General features: G+C 39.0%; 1 protein-coding gene across 1 annotated transcript in view; it reads left to right on the forward strand.

Annotated features, from left to right (window-relative positions):
- The first annotated feature begins 4,737 nt into the window (after nucleotides 1-4,737).
- Nucleotides 4,738-14,151, forward strand: part of CENPU (centromere protein U) — a 44,443-nt gene continuing 35,029 nt past the window's right edge. The window contains exons 1-7 of the mRNA XM_063458127.1: nucleotides 4,738-5,271; nucleotides 5,677-5,817; nucleotides 8,034-8,135; nucleotides 8,267-8,410; nucleotides 12,107-12,250; nucleotides 13,289-13,429; nucleotides 14,004-14,105. Coding sequence (XP_063314197.1) covers nucleotides 5,254-5,271; nucleotides 5,677-5,817; nucleotides 8,034-8,135; nucleotides 8,267-8,410; nucleotides 12,107-12,250; nucleotides 13,289-13,429; nucleotides 14,004-14,105 — 792 coding nt within the window. The 5' untranslated portion in view covers nucleotides 4,738-5,253. The remainder of the gene's footprint in view (nucleotides 5,272-5,676; nucleotides 5,818-8,033; nucleotides 8,136-8,266; nucleotides 8,411-12,106; nucleotides 12,251-13,288; nucleotides 13,430-14,003; nucleotides 14,106-14,151) is intronic.

The raw sequence follows: 14,151 nt of genomic DNA on the forward strand, positions 1-14,151 counted from the left end.
TTTGTTTCTTTGTCACACACATTGTACTTTAGGCATGAATTAACAGATCCTGTTACGTGTCACTGCCAAACACTGCCCAATATGTTCAGCAACATCTCTTGAGTACAGTGATACCCCCCATGTATATGGTTGCCGGGTTGTTTGGGGGCCAAAAGGCAACAATCAGAACTTGTACATGTCAGTTTTTCAACTTGATATATAGGTATGCTTGGTCTATCTTCAGTTTGACATATTTTTGTACCCCCCAGTTAATGTTACCATCATGCCAATATGTATAGTATATATTTTTATAAAGTAGACATCAAATGTTATAGAGGATGGGGTGTTTTGACTTCTTTCCCCCAACCATTTTGCCCCCCAAAGAAAGTGTAGTGGTATTTTCTTTATTCTGGTTTTTATGCACACGTCATCTGGTTTTGGACAGCTGGTTATGTGTTACTGCCAGAAAACTTGTTAGGCCAAATGTGCAGGTAGCAAATGTACATTTAGCAGCAATCTTTAAACTGACTCCTGCAAATAGAATCTAAATGGAGATTTGGGGGAAGGAAACTGACTAACAAAAAAATGGCTGCTTTCCAAAGAAACAGAAAATAAAATAAAAATTCAGGAACACTTCTTACAACTGTTCTGTGTGGTACTGCTTGAAACATGTTCCTACACAGAGTCCTGGTTTCGAAGGACAATCAGGACAGTGAAAAGGGGTGTCTGTCCTTTTCCCGTTTTTAAAACAGACCCGGCAACGTTTCTGGGGGTTTTTTTTTCTAGCAGTTGGCGGTAACTTAAAAATAAAATGTCTGGACTCAGCTTGCACCGTTGTTGGAACTTGTCCATCTCCATAAATTGTTAAAGAAATTATTTTCAATTGAAATTGGAGAAAGGTGATTTTCCCTGGATTATTTTTTTTAAAAAGTAAAAATGAGTTGTGGGTTGCTATTTGCATCAGATATATAGCCACCTTTTTATACCATGCTTTGGTTTTTCGTAAAATAAGATACGGCTGCATAAGCTGATCAGCCAAATCAACACCACCCATGTACTTATTATACGCCCTGATGCAAACCGGTTTGGACTCTACTTTGCCCCGGACAGAGACGTCGGACATGCGTTCATCATGGATGGTGGTGAGCATTTGGACATCCTTCTTGTCCCTAAATTTTAGTGCAAGCACCTCAGCTTTCCGAAGTGCTTTACATTCGCCTTTTTTTAATTTTGCATCTATGAGAGATCGTGGAAAATCTTTGGAATTTTTTCTGGCAGTGCCGCAGGCCAGTGTCTGTAAAGCATAAAGGGTTTTAAATAGACGGACACTACTATAACAATTATCCACATAAAGGTGGTAACCTTTATTAAACAAGGGGTTTAGTAGGTCCCATACAAGTTTCCCACTTGTCCCCAGGGAGTCAGGACAGTCAGGCGGGTCCAGTTGATAATCTTTCCCCTCATATACACGAAAGGCAAATGTGTATCCGCTTTCGCTCTCACACAGTTTGTACAGTTTAATGCCATACCTAGAGCGCTTTGAGGGGATGTATTGTCTGAACCCTAATCTCCCTTTGTATTTCATTAGAGATTCATCTATGGATACATTTTGTTGGGGGGTATAAACATCCGAAAATTTGTCCTGAAAATGGTCTAGCAGTGGGCGTATTTTATAAAGCCTATCGTATTGGGGGTGATCTCTAGGGTGACAGAGGGTATTGTCACTGAAATGTAAAAATCTCAGCAGTAACTCGTATCTGGCTCTAGGCATGGTTTGGGAGAATACTGGACTCGGCATTATTGGGTTGGTGCTCCAGTATGAGCGAATCGATGGCTTTTTTATAATTTTTATAATCCCCATGAGCGATGTGAGAGCCCAGAATTTTTTAAGCTCTGGGACATCTGTGGGATGCCAGTCATGCTCCCTGGCTGTATAGCTACCTGGATTGTTGTCAATAAATTGGGTAGCATACAAGTTAGTCTGGGAAGCAATCTCCTCCCAGATGGTATCCCCTAAAAATAGTTCTACATACTGCATTGGGGAGAAGCCATCCACATTAACATTAATGCCTGCGTTGGCACTAAAAGGGGGGACGTTGGGCTCGGCTAACTGTGGAGGTACCCAGTCCTCCTCCACATTTGGCATAGCAGAGGAAGCACAGCTTCTTTCTTCAGACGGCTCACACACAGATGACATGTCGTCTTGACTAGACATGTCAGAAAACTGACCTGACGCAGTGTCAGTGGCGTCAGAGTCTGACGCCAAGAAGGCATATGCCTCCTGCAAGTTATACATACGCTGCATGTTTTACACACGACTAAAACAAATTACAAACACACAAATTTTTTTTTATACTTTTTTTTTTTTTTTTACTAAAACAGACTAAACAGCAATCCCTAAACTAACTCCTGTCACAAAAATCTAATGGAGATTTGGGGGAAGGAAACTGACTGACTACGACAGACTACGACAGACTACGACAGACTACGACAGACTACGACAGACTACGACAGACTACGACAGACTACGACAGACTACGACAGACTACGACAGACTACGACAGACTACGACAGACTACGACAGACTACGACAGACTACGACAGACTACGACAGACTACGACAGACTACGACAGACTACGACAGACTACGACAGACTACGACAGACTACGACAGACTACGACAGACTACGACAGACTACGACAGACTACGACAGACTACGACAGACTACGACAGACTACGACAGACTACGACAGATATTTTTAAAACAAATTTAACCCTTTAAGGGCAAAAAAAAAAAAGAGACAGTACAAATGCACTGCTGAAACAGATCTGGCAGGGAAGGGGTTAAAATGGATTTTGAATTCACTGCTGATACTTTTTACAACTCTCTGGAACACTCTGCTGCAACAAACTATCACGATCTCTGTCTCTCTCGCCTCACAAAACGCTACAGAGGAGAGAGGGGCAGAGATCACTGTCAAAGTGAGTGTTTGTAACACCCACTTTGACAGCAGCCAATTGTGAGCGATCGCGGATCGCTCACACACCGTAATTGGATGTTACTATCTGCCTGGGATGTCTGGCAGATAGTTACATCATAGTACGGGCAAGAGCGATCTTTGATCGCTTCCTGCAGCCCGTTTTCCGCTATGACGGTTCAGGACCGTCAGCGGTCCAAACGCACGTTTTACCGCTGACGGTCCTGAACCGTCCGCGGTCGTGAAAGGGTTAAGTATATTGTATTAGTGACAGGTGTAGACAAATAACATAACTCTGTTCATTATATTTCATTCTATAGGTAACAATGGGGCATCTTTTCAGGCAGAATTGGAGAGTTGTACAAATGAGTTGTGGTGTTCTCAGTCGAAACAAAAAAGCAAACAGGAAGATACAACGCCTAGTGAAAAGAATGGAATACTAAAGAAATAAAATAATACCTTGATAAGACTTGGTTTTTAATATATTAAATTAAAACAAGAACTGACCACAAGACATGACACATAGTACTATAGACAAAACATGATGAAAATTCAAACAACTATTAAAAAACAGCTGTGGCTGTTTCACTAGTGGTAATAATTTGATGAGTACCACAGATAAATACCTTTTAATTTATTTATTAAAGGCTAGGTCTTATCAAGGTATTATTTTATTTCTTTAATATTCCATTCTTTTCACCAAGCGTTGCATCCTTCTCTTTGCTCGTTTGTTTATTGTCTACTTCAGGGGTTACCCTCCATTTAGGAGGTATGCATAGGCTTTAGATATTTATCTTCTGTTTCGTTTCTTTTCTCTAAGTCTCTAATGTTCTCAGTAGAAAGAAAGTATTTGTCTTGCTATACTTTAAAAGATTAAAGAAACAAAAATTAAATTTAAACTTGCTTGCAATCCAGTTTCAGGACAATCTCCTCTCAGAACCCACTTCATCTTCGATGAGATATTATCCTTGATGATATCTGTCTCATATACAATTGAGGACATATGGCACATGCGTGTCAGTTGGTACATTTCTGTCCATCCGATGTGTAATCGAGGGGTATCAAATACAATGCTTCTCTATGAGAAGTCTTAGCAGCATTTGGTTTAGTAGTGCTATGCGTAATGATGGTGAATGGCAGACCTTTGATTTATAAAGTCTTTACAAAGGTTTTTCTTGTTGCTGTTAGTCTGACATCCACTATATGCATGTACTCTGCTAAATATTACCAGGAAAGTAGTATTTGCACCATCACCACTACGCTACGATGCTGTTTTTTCGTTCTTAAAAGCATGCCTTTAAATATACTTTATTTATATATGTGAAATACTTGCACCCTTCACAGCCATGAAATTTACTGATAATCTGTTCTCCAGACCCACCTCTCCACAGCACTGCTGTGTATGAAGATGAATCCTTGGAGAAGGAAGAGTTGGTGGCAGCCAAAGCTGCTGTGCAGCCTTTACAATTTCCATCCCTGAGCAAAACGAGGTTTGATATTGTTCCATATGCAACAGTGCATAGTTATTGTGGACATTGACGATATTTGTTGGGCACTAAAATGTAGCCTCCTAATGTTACCTTTAAATGTTATTTTTCCTTCTGTGTTCTGCATGTCTTCAAGAGAACAAATACATATCTCTAATCTAATGTATAGTCAATGTTTTGTATTCACTCCACTTGGATTTTTATGAAGTGGAATCCAAATAAATGATTGTTCATTTATTTTGTCGGACACCTGCATGCAGCACCCATAGTGTCATATCTACAGTGAAAACAATTAAGTCAGACACACATGCACTAAACTGTACAACAACACTCCAGATATTTAGTTAAAAAAATTGTAATCAGCAGACCAGAAGGAAGGGAGCCATTGTCAGAACATTGACAGTATTACTGAATTCAAGCAATCCTTGAGAATCTGTAACTCACATTTGTACGTCGGCTTAGTCCTAAAATCTGATTGCATTTTTTTCTAACCATTACATAGCATTTGCTTTATGAATGGATGTACTGTCTTTCTCTATTTATAAAAGAGCGCTCTTTTGCATTTCTGTTTTAATTTAGCAAGGTGTACCAGTACAGTTATTAATATACATTTTGTTCTCCTAAAGAGAAGTACAATTTTTAAATAGTTATGCAATGTCTCCATTTAAGTAAAGGTACGGACAGTTACTCCTGTTATAAATTCTTCCACCTGTTATTTTTATATTTGTTACTTTGAAGTAGGAGTCAGATAGACTCCAAAACCAAGTCTCTGGAGTCCAAGGAGGATAGCTCAGTCCAAAACACAGTTATGGAGAAAACACAAAAGGTATGTAGAACAAAAACAAAGCCTCTTTACTACAAAAATGTTTACACTGCACATTGTTTTAGGTGATAGGCCTGCCTTCAAACTACCTTCCACTTAATGTGTAGTATATAGCTATTATGTAAACTACATGTAATATTGTAAATGTTTAGCAGTGCTATTAACCTGGTACAAGAGACAAACAAGAGGAAGAAAGAAGCATAATGGAAAAACAAAATGTGATTTCAAATCGCTCACTATTTACGAAGCTGTAGATACCATTATCTCTTTACATGTACTAAGATTTGTATTAAATAGTTATTTTAGGTACTCTTTTCAGTGCGTTTTGTAAACTGTTGCCACTCAGTGTCTGACCACACACTACAGTTTATAATAATATCCTGATATTCTATTCATTTCTGGTTACAGACACCCAAGAAAGCCCATTCTCCAGAACGTGAACTTGCAGAGCCTCCTGCTGTTGAAACTCCACACAGGAGGAGTGGGGTAGTAAAGCCTTATGCTCTTCCTAAAGACAACCAAAACAAAAGAATGTCAAATAGAAATATGGTGAGTATCAGAATTGTGTATAAATGTTGTCAAGGATCTTTCATAAACTAAAGTATAGGTTTGTTAGTAAGTATAGCAATTGCACACTCCATTTAAAAAAAAGTGTTTAAACCTTTGGTCACAATTTTAAGATGATTACACTATCATTTACAGTTATGAGTGACCTAGCCCAGTGCTCCCCAACCTTTTTATCGCCGCGGACCGGTAAACATTTGATAATTTTTCCGTGGCCCGCTTGTTTTGATTTAATAAGACAAAAAAAAAAACAGTCATATATATTAACAAAACACGCAGACACATACATAGTCAGAAAATCACAAACACAGTCACATAAAGACAGACTCAAAATTGTGTGTATGTGTGTGTGAGCGGTGCAGTGTGTGTGTGAGAGTTGCAGTGTGTGTGTGTTTGGGGCGGTGTGTGTATGGGGGGCAGTGTTTGCGGGGCAGTGTGTGTATGGGGCAGTGTTTGGGGGCAGTGTGTGTAGTGTGTGTATGGGGCAGTGTTTGTGGGGCAGTGTGTGTAGTGTGTGTATGGGGGCAGTGTTTGCAGTGTGTGTATGGGGCAGTGTGTGTATGGGGGCAGTGTGTGTATGGGGGCAGTGTGTGTAGTGTGTGTATGGGGGCAGTGTGTGTAGTGTGTGTATGGGGGAGTGTTTGTGGGGCAGTGTGTGTAGTGTGTGTATGGGGCAGTGTGTGTAGTGTGTGTATGGGGGCAGTGTTTGCGGGGCAGTGTGTGTAGTGTGTGTATGGGGCAGTGTGTGTATGGGGCAGTGTGTGTAGTGTGTGTATGGGGCAGTGTTTGTGGGGCTGGGTGTGTAGTGTGTGTATGGGGGCAGTGTGTGTAGTGTGTGTATGGGGGCAGTGTGTGTATGGGGCAGTGTTTGTGGGGCTGTGTGTGTATGGGGCAGTGTTTGTGGGGCAGTGTGTGTAGTGTGTGTATGGGGCAGTGTTTGTGGGGCTGTGTGTGTAGTGTGTGTATGGGGCAGTGTTTGTGGGGCAGTGTGTGTAGTGTGTGTATGGGGCAGTGTTTGGGGGCAGTGTGTGTAGTGTGTGTATGGGGCAGTGTTTGGGGGCAGTGTGTGTAGTGTGTGTATGGGGCAGTGTTTGGGGGCAGTGTGTGTAGTGTGTGTATGGGGCAGTGTTTGTGGGGCTGTGTGTGTAGTGTGTGTATGGGGCAGTGTTTGTGGGGCTGTGTGTGTAGTGTGTGTATGGGGCAGTGTTTGTGGGGCAGTGTGTGTAGGGCTGTGTGTGTAGTGTGTGTATGGGGCAGTGTGTATGGGGCAGTGTGTGTATGGGGAGTAAGGAGGGTAGGGAGGCTTTTTTTATTTATTTAATTAAAAATAATATATTGATGTCCCCCCTCCCTTCTTACCTTTACTGGGAGGAGGGGGGACATTTCTTAGTCCCTGGTGGTCCGGTGGGGATTCCCTGGTGGTCCCAGTGGTGGTGAGATGAACTCTAGCCCAGTTACAGGGCTAGAGTTCACTCTCGCGAGATTTGGAGCGTTGCCGTGGTTACCGCGGCAACGCTCCAAATCTCGCGAGAGGAGGACCCGGAGGAGCTGCAGGTAAGAGCTCCTGGGTCCTCTCTCTCTCCCCTGCCGGCTGCCAGCACCGTGCCTGCGGACCGGGGAGGGAGATCTCTGATCTCCCCTCCGGTCCGCAGGCACATTGCAGGGCTGGCACTTGGGCAATGCCAGCCCTGCATTAGCCGGCAGGCTCGCACACCCCTGGGCGGCCCGGTACCGTTTGATCCACGGACCGGTACCGGTCCACGGCCCGGGGGTTGGGGAACACTGACCTAGCCTATCTGTTCAGGTTTACACTAACCAGCAGATGGCAGTATTATATCATACATTGCACTTATATTCTATTTGAGGTTGGTGGTAAAAAAGAATAATTTAAAGCAAAAAATAAAATAAAATGTGTGTATGTATATGTGTGTGTGTGTGTGTATATATATATATATATATATATATTGCAAAAGAAGCAGTGCCTATAAAGTGAAATAGCCCTCCTAAAAATACACTCCAAAAAACATATGCCCAGCGCACCTTTATATAGTATGCGCTATATATATATTCCCCAACTCAAACTACTCGAACAACAATTATTTTCCATTTATGTATATGTATCTAAGTATATCTATATATTTATAGATCTACATATACTGTAGAAGAGGTAACTCTGTACATGTATTATTCATCATTTGCAGGCATCACGCAAGGTTCATTCTCCGTTACAGAAGTCTGGTCCTTCACAGATAACTGATTCTCCTACAGGAAATAAACATAAAAGAAAACCAGACAGAAATGTGGTAGGCTTCTGAGATTTGTGTCCCAACCTTTCTAACACTTGTAATGTCTGACAGTTATGGCTTAGTGTATTGTATCTTGAGGATTAATGTGATACGTCATATTCCATGGTAAAAGTATTCTCAATTTACAGAGTCCACAAAAACGACAAACTCCGTTTCAAAAGCATGCCTCTCCCACCAATGAATCTTCAGAAAGTGAGGTTGATCAAGAAGCTCACACATTACATGTTACTCCGAAAAGTAAAAAACGTAGAACAAAATCAAATCGGAGCTTGGTAAGCTTCTGAGTTGCATACAGTAATTTTCTATAGTTATCTCGGGTAATTTAGTTGGGAATTATGAGATAGAGAGAGAAATATATGGATAGATATACTCCGATACCCACGTGTGTGTATGTGTGTGTATATGTGTATGTGTATGTGTATATATATATATATATGTGTGTGTGTGTGTGTGTGTATATATATATATATAGTAAATCGTTGGTGATAGTAGTTTGATTTAGCCTGTTTGGGGAAACATGTAAACTGGTGGATATTGCTCCTGCTTTTTTGTTACGTTTTCTACCAAGTTTTCAAAATGTGAAAGATTTATTATGTAAAAGGGCTTGGAGTGATTTTGATATATTTATTTTTCCTATGATTTTGATCAGGCTAATTAAATATTCTTCTGCTGTCAGTGTGAAAGTCTTTTTAAATATGTATTTTTATGTCCGAAAGTTCAGATTAATATGTATCCACAAACTTGGCACTAAGTAATGAATATGTACACAGCACTTTTATCTTAGCAGGCCGTGACAGCACAGTTTTAGTCACAGTAAGAACTCAGATTAAATTTATGAAAGGTGTTTTTCAGTGGCTTGTTTGAAGAGATGAGTTTTCAGTCTCTCGTTTTCAATTTTTTTTTTTTTTTTTACATTTTATTATAATATAACTTTGTGAACCCAAATAAAAGCATATAAGTACAGCTAAGAGAAGTGCTTTTTATGTCTATATTTCACACACTTCAGTAGCCTGTACGGAGATGATGTTCTGCAGTACGATCACCAACCCAAGGTATATATTGGTAATGGCCTTACAATTGTACATCATTTCTGACAAATGCAATTATTACTTATTGCGGAACCTAGCTTCTTCTAGCTTCTATACTGCAGTCAACTAACTTTGTGTTTCTCAACATTTTTTTTTACACCAAGCATATGTTAACAAGATCATGTCCTGATAAGCTCTAGAGGTGAACTATGTCTGGGAATCAATAGGTTAAATCTTGCAAAATACCCTGAAATGGTAAAGCAATTAAGGCCTATTTTATTGCGTTGTGTGTAAGCCAAATGATTTGGGAAGTACAGATGTCTGGTTATAAAGCAAAGTTCTCTTTATTAATGAGGCCTTATCAGATATGACCCCAGTTGCCAGACAGAACTTGAGAAATAACAACACTTGCAATGTATATTGTAAGTTCTATGACTGGTCATTCACTAAAAGTGTGGAAAGTGATTTTTAGATGCTATTTAATTGTTGGAGTATTATGCATGAAATGTGTACCATGTGTGGTCTCTAATGGTCTGGATTCACAGGGGTGGTGTGCCCTGGCTCAAAGAGATTAGGAGACTCTGTACATACATATATTGCATTGTAAATTTTCAGCCAGGTTTGGATTAGATTTAATTGCCCCTCATGAGATTCCTGCACACCCAGACCCTCCCCCAGGAGAGCTGGCCTAGAAGCTGAGATGAGAAAAGAAGTGTATATAATCTCTGATGAAACCTAAAAACGTATCCAATTTAAGAGCCGATTCAAATTTTCAGTGGATTGCTATTTCCCTACCAAAAGCTCTTATGGGGCAGGTTTTACTGTTAATTCTCCCTTATTAATTTTATCTGTTATAATATGTAACATATTGTGTAGTAGTTTATATTGTGGCTATTTTTGTTCATTAATTTTAATAGAAATTTACAATTTTATAAATTATACTGGTTACACTTTCAAGCAGACATGTCCTGTTACTTCCTGGTTTGTTTAGCTCAGTGGAACTGCATTGAGAAGTCTGTGATTGGAGCGCTACAGAAAGTCTGGGCGGGGTTAGAAGGGGAGTGCTTTAGAAAGCTGTTTTAAAAAATACCTAAATGAAAAAGTGTGATTTTTCTATCATTATTTTGGGCCTGGTACATGACATGTTATTGGAACCAATATGCATTATCTTACTAAGCATAAACAAACTTAAAGGGACACTGTAGGCACCCAGACCACTTCTGCCAATTGGAGTGGTCTGGGTGCCTTGCCCCTCTCCCCTTAGCCCTGTTAGTCAAAACACTGCGTTTTTGATTACAGGGCTAATCCAACCTCTAGTTGCTGTCTCTCAGACAGCCGCTAGATGATGCTTTTGTGTTCTGAGAGCACGAAAAGTGTTTTAAATGATGTTCGACGTCCCCATGCACTGCATGAGGACGTAGAGTGTTGCCGGAATCCCCATAGGAGAAAGCAGTGAATAATGTTTTCCTATGGGGAGGTCTAATGTGTGCAGCCTTTGCCGCGCATGCGCATTAGATCTGTCACCAGCACCCGGTGGAGGGGTTATTAACCCCTTCAGTGCCCGAGGAGGGGGCCTTGACTGAAGGGGAAGCTATAGTGCCAGGAAAAAGAGTTTGTTTTTCTGGCACTTAAGTTTCCCTTTAACATTTCCAATGCAATATCATTTTCTCTTCTTTAAACAGTATGTTTCACTGCCGTGTACCTGCTCGATTTATTTCTGTTTAAAACCTTTCCCCCATACTGTTACATTGACTTATTGAAAAGGCATACACATTCCCTTCTCTGATTTACAGGAATACTCTTCATCTGCTTCTAATCTTAGAATTGGAACATGGTTATATACTTGGCCCATAGTTTCCTTTTTTTTTTTTTAAAAAAGACTCATTGGTTGATTTTTGCAGTACACAAGTGTCAGAATAAGCATAGTTATTTGTAGTTGGTTGTTAGTTGTGCCTTAAATTGGTGAATATGTAAGTATTATAAATAAGGACAAATAGTGGCGTATATTTAAGTATTAGGACAAATATGGTTGTGGAGGGCCACTTACATTGAATAAAACTTCAGATCAGCGGAAGCGGTCAAAAAAATTCTGATCTACACATCCATTGTTTCCGTATACATAGATTTCCACCACCATTTGAACTTCTCTATTTTTGTCTTTGATTTCCACCACTTTGTTGCTGCTACTCATTAACTGGACTGTCTCCCGCTTGATCTTTGTTTGTATTATTTGTTAGACTTAACATATGTGTGATAAGACCAGGTAACCCTACAAGGCGTATAATGAGTTTATTACATACATGCATTATGATTCATTTGAAGCCATCACAAAACATACAATCTCTGTTGCTAATGTCTGGTTTTTTTCATATAGTTCATTATCGGGCTAGGATGTATGAAAAAAGCAGCATCTATAACATATATAAATACGGGGTAAAGAAATTAAAATAGAGAGTCAAACCTTTATATTAATAGTTTGTAATGTCTGCCAGTTATGGGATCATATACTGTATCTTGAGTCTTAATGTCATGGGCTTCTGAGTTTGTATCTCAATATCCTGGTAATCTATATCACACAGAAAGCATAGCCTCAGTTGTAAGAGCCTGTTTCTCATATATCTGAATCTTCAGACAGTGTGGTTGATGAAGCATGACTTGTTTCTATTCAAAAGCCAAAAATAAAACCCTAAGCTCCGGAAACGTATGAGTTTTCTATGTGAACGGCAAATAAAACAGATATCTGTGATAACTTAGTGTAAAACCGTGTAACCGTGTAAGATAACAACGTAAGAAACAAGACAGAAATGTGGTAGGCTTCTGAGATTTGTGTCCCAACCTTTCTAACACTTGTAATGTCTGACAGTTATGGCTTAATGTATTGTATCTTGAGGATTAATGTGATACGTCATATTCCATGTTAAAAGTATTCTCAATTTACAGAGTCCACAAAAACTACAAACTCCGTTTCAAAAGCATGCCTCTCCCACCAATGAATCTTCAGAAAGTGAGGTTGATCAAGAAGCTCACACATTACATGTTACTCCGAAAAGTAAAAAACGTAGAACAAAATCAAATCGGAGCTTGGTAAGCTTCTGAGTTGCATACAGTAATTTTCCATAGTTATCTGGGGTAATTTAGTTGGGAATTATGAGAGAGAGAGAAATATATGGATAGATATACTCCGATACCCACGTGTGTGTATGTATATGTATATGTATATATATATATATATATATATATATATATATATATATATATATATATATATATATATATATATATATATATATATATATAGGTATTATTTTATTTCTTTACTATTCCATTCTTTTCACCTGGCGTTGCATCCTTCTCTTTGCTCGTTTGTTTATTGTCTACTTCAGGGGTTACCCTCCATTTAGGAGGTATGCATAGGCTTTAGATATTTCTCTTCTGTTTCTTTTCTCTAAGTCTCTAATGTTCTCAGTAGAAAGAAAGTATTTGTCTTGCTATACTTTAAAAGATTAAAGAAACAAAACTTAAATTTAAACTTGCTTGCAATCCAGTTTCAGGACAATCTCCTCTCAGAACCCACTTCATCTTCGATGAGATATTATCCTTGATGATATCTGTCTCATATACAATTGAGGACATATGGCACATGCGTGTCAGTTGGCACATTTTTGTCCATCCGATGTGTAATCGAGGGGTATCAAATACAATGCTTCTCTATGAGAAGTCTTAGCAGCATTTGGTTTAGTAGTGCTATGCGTAATGTTGGTGAATGGCAGACTGGTGGATGGTAGGCCTGCCTTCAAACTACCTTCCACTTAATGTGTATTATATAGCTATTATGTAAACTACATGTAATATTGTAAATGTTTAGCAGTGCTATTAACCTGGTACAAGAGACAAACAAGAGGAAGAAAGAAGCATAATGGAAAAAACAAAATGTGATTTCAAATCGCTCACTATTTACAAAGCTGTAGATACCATTATCTCTTTACATGTACTAAGATTTGTATTAAATAGTTATTTTAGGTACTCTTTTCAGTGCATTTTGTAAACTGTTGCCACTCAGTGTCTGACCACACACTACAGTTTATAATAATATCCTGATATTCTACTCATTTCTGGTTACAGACACCCAAGAAAGCCCATTCTCCAGTACGTGAACTTGCAGAGCCTCCTGCTGTTGAAACTCCACACAGGAGGAGTGGGGTAGTAAAGCCTTATGCTCTTCCTAAAGACAACCAAAACAAAAGAATGTCAAATAGAAATATGGTGAGTATCAGAATTGTGTATAAATGTTGTCAAGGATCTTTCATAAACTAAAGTATAGGTTTGTTAGTAAGTATAGCAATTGCACACTCCATTTAAAAAACAGTGTTTAAACCTTTGGTCACAATTTTAAGATGATTACACTATCATTTACAGTTATGAGTGACCTAGCCTATCTGTTCAGGTTTACACTGACCAGCAGATGGCAGTATTATATCATACATTGCACTTATATTCTATTTGAGGTTGGTGGTAAAAACGAAAGAATAATTTAAAGCAAAAAATAAAATAAAATGTGTGTGTGTGTGTGTGTGTATATATATATATATATATATATATTGCAAAAGAAGCAGTGCCTATAAAGTGAAATAGCCCTCCTAAAAATACACTCCAAAAAACATATGCCCAGCGCACCTTTATATAGTATGCGCTATATATATATATTCCCCAACTCAAACTACTCGAACAACAATTATTTTCCATTTATGTATATGTATCTAAGTATATCTATATATTTATAGATCTACATATACTGTAGAAGAGGTAACTCTGTACATGTATTATTCATCATTTGCAGGCATCACGCAAGGTTCATTCTCCGTTACAGAAGTCTGGTCCTTCACAGATAACTGATTCTCCTACAGGAAATAAACATAAAAGAAAACCAGACAGAAATGTGGTAGGCTTCTGAGATTTGTGTCCCAACCTTTCTAACACTTGTAATG

This window comes from Pelobates fuscus, chromosome 6 (genome assembly GCF_036172605.1).
Source record: "Pelobates fuscus isolate aPelFus1 chromosome 6, aPelFus1.pri, whole genome shotgun sequence".
Classification (NCBI taxonomy): domain Eukaryota; kingdom Metazoa; phylum Chordata; class Amphibia; order Anura; family Pelobatidae; genus Pelobates; species Pelobates fuscus.